At 33.1% G+C, this 7,990-nt stretch overlaps 1 protein-coding gene across 1 annotated transcript; it reads left to right on the top strand.

Annotated features, from left to right (window-relative positions):
- Nucleotides 1-2,012: 2,012 nt before the first annotated feature.
- On the top strand, nt 2,013-2,593 carry LOC124942453 (uncharacterized N-acetyltransferase p20). Its single transcript, XM_047482965.1, has one exon. The coding sequence runs from the start codon at nt 2,052-2,054 to the stop codon at nt 2,574-2,576; it is 525 nt and encodes a 174-aa protein (XP_047338921.1). The 5' UTR covers nt 2,013-2,051; the 3' UTR covers nt 2,577-2,593.
- Nucleotides 2,594-7,990: the final 5,397 nt, after the last annotated feature.

Here is a 7,990-nt window from a genome sequence, read left to right as displayed (position 1 = left end):
AGTGAATATCCTTCTCGCGGTTTCGAGAGGAAGGGATGACGTAGGAGTTTTATCTCCGAACATCCATAAAAAACTTGTCTTGTTATTTACTTTCTGCCGGTTCTATTTTCTAACCGACCTGTACTAACTTACCTATACCGCTCTAACCTACCTGACTCTATCCAAACCGAATCACCAGATTACAAAAACCGACCCATCAATTTTCAAACCTATATCATCCAAACCGGTTCTGCCTATCATACAAGTGTGCTGCTTCAACCTGAAACAAACCTCTTCCGCGCTTGAACCTAATTCAAGGGTTTGTGATAGTTTGTGTAGTATTGAAACCCCGGTGTTAATCTTTAATCGGATTAATCACCACCTTTTGAGTGAGACGCGCTAACCGGCTCAACCCCAGTCCTCCAACCGCGACCTAGATCCTAACAAAAAAGATTGAGGATTGATATGATCGAATCATTATAGCTGAAGTGCCATAACGAAAAAATATTTTGTTCATAATTTAGTTAATAACATTTTGTTGTAAATACCTCTAGTGAAGGAAGCTTCACTAGGTAGAGCTTGTTTCACTTGTATCAGCGTTGTAAATACCTAGTGAAGCAAATTTTACTAGGTAGCGTTTGTTTCACTCCTATCACCGCTGTAAATACTTAGTGATACAAGTTTCACTAGGTAGCGTTTGTTTTACTCCTATCAGCGCTGTAAATATCTAGTGGAGCAAGTTTCACTAGGTAACGACTGTTTTATCTTTTTTTAGGGCTGTAAATACCTATTGAAACAATCTTCACTAAGTAGCACTTGTTTCATCTTTTCTTAGTGTTATAAATACCTAGTGAAACAATTTTTACTCGTTAACGCTTGTTTCATCTTTTTTATACTCTAGTAGTGTTTACATGAAGGTATAAATGCTTTTATATGAACATATAAATGTTTTTAAATGAATGTGTTAACGGTTTTACATGAATGTTTATATATATTTAATATATAATTATATAAATTATAAAATAATTAAAACAAATTCATTTAAATATCTAACAAATAAATTTTAAAATATATGATTATATATATATAATATAGATTATAAAATGATTTATACAAATTAATTTAAATATATCACAAATAAATTAAAGGCATATATTTTCACTCGATAGCATTTGTTTCACTTTTATTATATAAATTATAATATAATTAATATAAATTAATTTAAATATCTCTAAAATTAATTTATAAATATTATGTTTTATTATTTATATATAATATATAATTATATATAATATAAAATAATTAATATGTTTTATTTTGTATTGTCTAGTAGGGTTTACATGAATATATATATTTTTTTTATGTTAAGGCATAAATTTTTACCTGAATATGTTAAGAGTTTTACATAAAAAAAAGATTAGAGGCATATATTTTCACTAAATAACTATTAATTCACTTTTATTATTTAACATAATTAATATAAATTATTTTAAATATCTCACAAATTAATTGTCAATATTTGTTTATATATTTTATATAAATTATAAATTATAAATTAATTAATACAAATTAATTTAAATATATCACAAATAAATTTATAAAACGGAGTGAAATAAAGCAAGCTTCACTTAATAACGTTTTCTACATTAATACTAATGTAAAACGGAATAAAGCGAAAAAACTAAATTCATTTGTATTTCTTAGGCTAAACTCGAAATTATATCCGAATTTCGGATATATATATATATATATATATATATATATATATATATATATATATATATATATATATATATATATATATATATATATTTTTAACCCGCGACCTCATCCTAAACAGGGAACAACAATAGAATATGATCCGAATTGTATATTTTTCTTAATAACCTTCAGTAAATCAGAATTATATAAAACTCACAAATGCAACTAGCTTAAACTATATAGAATGATTACAACAATAATAATTTATTAAGATAAACAATAATATTTATTTTTGTCACCAAAAAAGTCTTTTTCTGTTCATCACATAAAGTTGAAACCGTGTATTGTTGACTGAAGGAGGAAAGAAAAAGATGAAGAACTCATCGACGCCTCTAATCACCCTCCGTCCCTTCCGATTAACCGACGTCGACGATTTCTACCTGTGGGCGAGCGACGATCGAGTGATTTCCCCCTTACGGTGGACCACCGTAACCAGCAAGGATGAGGCGTTCAACTTCATCAGAGACAAGTGCATCCCCCACCGATGGCGTCGTTCGATCTGCCTTGACGATCGTTCGATCGGCTTCGTATCGGTTTACCAGTGGTCGGGGGATGAACGATGTAAGGCGGACATAGGGTACGCCGTGGCGACGGAGCAGTGGGGTAAGGGGATTGCTTCGTCGGCGGTGAAGATGGCGGTGAATCAAGTGTTTGATGATATGCCGGAGTTGTTGAGGGTGCAGGGTTATGTTGATGTACTCAATACTGCCTCCCAGAGAGTGCTGGAGAAGGCTGGGTTTCAAAAAGAGGGTACGCTTAGGAAATATACTTATCTCAAGGGGCAAATCAAGGATTTTCACCTCTATAGCTTTCTCTCAACTGATTGTTCCTCTTGATTCTAGTTTGTTTGCTAAAATTTAACTTATTTATGTTTTAATTTTATTCAATTGTTGAAATGTCTATATATATATAATAAAAAATTATCTCAACTGCTTAAGGATTCTCCCTTTTTTTTTTAAATCCTTTAGATTGTTCCACAAATATTTCTGGTTCTAGTTTTTCATGTATAAGTGTACTTTTGACATCCAACTGGTATATATTCCAACCTTTTTGAGTTGTAATGGCTATTACAAACTTTATTGTTTATTGTTTCACATCGTACTAATCTATCCCATGTTTTATAGAGTAGCCCTTCACAATGAGTCTTGTCATGTACTTCTTCACATTTCAGAAAGTTTAGTTTTGTTTTGCATACATATTCATATCAACCAACTTTCATGTATGCTTCTTCTCAATGGCTTAAATTTCAAGCTTCATTGTTTCATGCCATTGTTTATTTTCAACAGCTTTTTCAAAAATTGGTTGATCTGATGTGACATATAAGGCCAAATTAATCTCATCTTCATCAGATAAATCACACCAGTAAATAACATAGTCTTCTAACTCTTTCGTCGCCCATTTTTCACCCAAGCTCACAAATTGTCTCACACTTTTCTCTCTCTACCTTGTTTCACTCAAACTCATAGATTGATACTCGTTTTTGAGTTTCTTTCCTCACTTAGATTGTGTAGTCTCTCAAGCACACCACTTTTTTCCTTAATACCCTTCCCTTAAGTATGGAAGATTTTGTATACCAAATATATATATATATATATAAAAAATGATGCTTAATTTCAAAAGTGTCCTGACGATCGAGAGCGGTAGTTAATTTGAATATATAAATGAGAGTAAATGAATATTTGAGTCGGATTGTGGGTTGACCCGCCCATAAACTTAAAACGGTTAAAATAAAATTAAAAATGTTATAGGTATGTTTCGAATTTGCAACTTAACAAAAACAAACACAACCATTTAAAAAACTAGGCTTTTATATTTTAAATTCAACACCATGTTTGATTACGCGGGATATTTAAACAATATAAGTTCAATTTTTTAACAAACTAAAATATATATATATATATATATATATATAATTATATAATGATGCTTAATTTCAAGTATCCGGATTGCTGGATCAAGATCTGTGGTTAATTTGAATATACATGTGAGAGTAAATGGATAATTGGGTCGGATTGCGGGTTGACCCACCCATAAACTTAAAATGGTTAAAAAAAATTAAAAATGCTATATGTATGTTTTGAACTTGCAACCTATCAATACAAATACTATCATTTAACCAACTAGCCTAATAAAAATTTATATTTTAAAATCAACACCAAATTTGATGAACGCGGGACATTTAAACAATATAAGTTCCACATTTTAACTAACTAATATTAATATATATATATATATATATATATATATATATATAATGATGCTTAATTTCAAAAGTGTCAAGATTGCCGGGTCGAGATCTGTGTTTAATTTGGATATACATGTGAAAATAAATGGATACTTGGGTCGGATTATGGGTTGACCCACCCATAAATTAAAACGATTAAAAATAAAAATTAAAAATGCTACATATATGTTTCGAACTTGCAACATAACCAAACAAGTACAACCCTTTAACTAACTAGGCTAATAAAAATTTATATTTTAAATTCAACATGCTTAATTTAAAAAGTGTCTGTATTGCCAGATCGAGATATGTGGTTAAATTGGATATATATGTGAGAGTAAATAGATATTTGGGTCGGATTATGAGTTGACCCGCCCATAAACTAAAAACGGTTAAATTAAAAATAAAAATGCTATATGTATGTTTCGAACTTGTAACCTAACAAAACAAATACTAACATTTAACCAACTAGGCTAATAAGACTTTATATTTCATATTCAACACTAAATTTGATGAACGCGAGATATTTTAACAATATAAGTTCAACTTTTTAACTAACTAATCTATGTGTATATATATGATGATGCTTAATTTCAAAAGTATCAGGATTGCCGGGTCAAAAAATTATGGTTAATTTAGATATATATGTGAGAGTAAATGCATACTTGGGTCGAATTGTGGGTTGACCCGCCCATAAACTTAAAATGGTTAAAAATAAAATTAAAAATACTATATGTATGTTTCGAACTTGCAACGGTTTGAGAAAACCTAAGGGTATGTCCATGGAGGGAATGTCGGCTTGAGTAACGCATAAATTGGTGAGAAAACCTAAGAGTTTGTCCACGGAGATAATGTCGACTTGAGTAACATAAAAATTGGTGAGAAACCTAAGTGTTCCTCCATGGAGGGAATGTCGACTTGAGTAACATAAACTTTGGTGATAAGAAAAACCTAAAGGTGTATGCATAAATGTGTTATCAAATGTTTAAGAATGCACGTCGAATTTGGTTATTAAATAATCAAAATCATTATAGATATAATACTTTAAATGAATTGGTTAGTTTATTTTTTTAATATTTTTATTTTTTCAAATAAGTATATAATAATAAATAATATTAGACCCAAATAGATAATTTATATAATTATTCAAAATCTAACTTAAAAAATATATATACATAAGAAAAATTATAAAATAATTTCAACAATCATAAACGATTTAACGTTTAAAGTGTTAATATTTCTAATTAAAGATCATGGATCGAATACTTCTAAATGAAGTAATTATTATATGTTAGTGCGCGAATATTGGTATATGAAGCGGAGGCGAGAATGTTTTTTTTTGAGAAATAGCTTACACCATTAATTTTTTTTTTTTGAGAACGCTGGGTTCCGCTGCTCCTATGGAGTGCGACTAATCCCCGCGGGTTAAGTACATAGCCCGCAAACATACTTAACCAATTAACCAAGCGCAGAACTTGCCGCCTGACGGGCTCGAACCCAGGACCTCATGGAGGCCTGGGGGATATCCACCTCTTGTTGCCACTAGGCTAGAAGAGGGGAACTTACACCATTAATTTAAAAGACCCGAAAAGGGTAAAAGGAGTACAGGAGTTGAAATTGAGCTTACAACAGTTTGCTCAAAGTCAACACACGATGGCCATAAGGAATTCACAGCTGGCCTAAGAAATGCACACGGATATGAAATCATAGTACAAAAGTAAATAAGGAATGAAACTAACAATCAATTAACTAAAACAAGACGATTTCCTCGGACTCGTCTCTCTTATCTTTGCCATTATTATTTCTTTCCTTCTTTCTTGTCACCCTTATGTCTTTTTGGGATATATTTCCGGATAAAGTTCCGACTTCTTCGTCTTTGCTAGCTTCTCTTATCACTTTTTTTTGGGCTTGAGTTTGAAGTTGAGCGTATGAGTTGTTTCCCTTAAAGTGGTTTCTTTAACAACGTTGCGACTTTCTTTGGTTTCGGAGCTCATGGTTTTTGAGATGTTTTGGCTTTCGCTATCATCCACGTCGACATCGGGCTTTTCGAACATAATTAGTGGAAAAAGGGCCTTAGTTTTAGGCTCGGTGGGATCAGGATCAGTTTGGTTCTCATTCACGTGTTTGTTGTGGTTTTCATTTGCTTTAAGGAATTCGATATAAGATTTCTTAACCAACTTGAGATTCTCTTGTTCGGGGGTGGCCACGGGTTTCTTTTACTTTTCTCCGTCCTCTTTTTCCGGCTGCTTGTACATGACCTCAATGACAGCCATGTTTTCATTCCAGCATCTTAGCTCGAATTTTTCTAGTTTTGTACTCGTTGAATCGATATGAATGCAAACACGAGCAAATGTGACTCGTTCAAACAAGTCAAAATAGGGATCGAGTTTAAGCTACATTCCAATGAGTCTGGTGAGGTAGACAAGTGCTTTGGCATTACAAAGGTGCGGTAGAATGTTTCTTAGTCTCACCCACACTTGTTCAGATTGTGATGGTTTGCTATTGATGTCCATTTCTTCATTCCATTTGGCAAGCTTGAAACATAAGCTGAACATGAAGGTGAAATTTGAGTCGACAATGGCTTGGGCTTCAGTCTCCGTGCTAAAAGTGAGGAAGAAATAGCCAAAGTCGTTGACTTTGACTTTTTTAAGTCCATTTTCGCCCCATTGTCGGAAAAGGGCGGCCTTTATTGCTCGAAATGGGGCCTTATGGGTGCCCATGAAGTGACCAACGACAACTCGTTTCCAATCGTTGACGCAATTCTCTTCAATTTCTAGGGGAGTTCAATTTGGAGCGGGTGTTCGAGCGTTTTAATTTTTAGGCTAGGATTCACATTGAGCTTTCCTCCATTAATTGTCCCGTTTTTTCCCCAAACCTTATTGGTTTGCCATGTTTGGTTTGCATTTGTTTGTGTAGTGTAGGCATAGGATTTGAGGCACTTGTAGAACTCCCTCAAGACACTAACCGACCACATAATGATTTCCTCGTATTTGGTTTTGTCGAATGAGTTCCAATCTTTCTCGAATCGGATTTTGAATTGAAAAATGATTTGCTCGCTCCTTTCATTAGTCATGACAAGTTCATGCCTTTGGAACTGGGTGAGGGATTTTAGAATTTGGTTCCTAATGCTCGCCAAATTTCCGATTTCATTTCGTCCCATGGTCCATGACTTATCGGGGATTTGAGCGGTCGGGGTGGGGATGTCATGACATGCCGTAGTGGCTGAGGTGAGCCCGATTGGAAAAATAACATCTTGACCTGTCAGGGTGGCGGTGACATGCCCTGTCGAAGGAGTAGCACTACTGGTTTGGTTGACAGCAGCCAGGACGGTCGGGTTTGAGGATACATGACTAGTCAAGGGAGGGGCGTTATGGCCAGTTGAGAGATGAGCAACGAGAATGTTGACTTGAGAAAATCTAAGATTTTGTCCATGGAGGGAATGTCGGCTTGAGTAACGCATACATTGGTGAAAAAACCTTAAATTTTGTCTATGGAGGAAATGTCGTCTTGAGTAAAGAGAAAAATGGTGAGAAAACCCAAGGGTTCGTCAATGGAGGGAATGTCGGCTTGAGTTACACAAACATTTGTGATAAAAAACCTAAAGGTTTATGCCTAAAGGTGAAATTGAATGTTTAAGAATGTACCTCGAATTTGGTTTTAAATAATCCAAATCATTATAGATATAAAAACATAAATGAATTGGTTAGTTATTTTTTTTTTAAATTTTTTTGAAATAAATATATAATAATAAGTAATATTAGACCCCATTAGATAATTTATATAATTATTCAAAATTTAACTTACAAAATATATATATACATACACAAAATTATAAAATAATTTTAACAATTAAAAGTGGTCTGGCGGTTAAAGTGTTAACATTTCATACTAAAGACTAGGGTTTGAATCCCTCTAAAAGAAGCGAAAGAGAGAATATTGGCTTGAGAAAACCTAAGGGTCTGTCCATGGAGGGCCTTTATGCCTAAAGGTGTAATCGAATGTTTAAGAATGCACCCTCGAATTTGG

The sequence above is a fragment of the Impatiens glandulifera genome, chromosome 6, assembly GCF_907164915.1.
Source record: "Impatiens glandulifera chromosome 6, dImpGla2.1, whole genome shotgun sequence".
Taxonomy (NCBI): Eukaryota; Viridiplantae; Streptophyta; class Magnoliopsida; order Ericales; family Balsaminaceae; genus Impatiens; species Impatiens glandulifera.
This window is presented reverse-complemented; position numbering and strand designations above follow the sequence as displayed.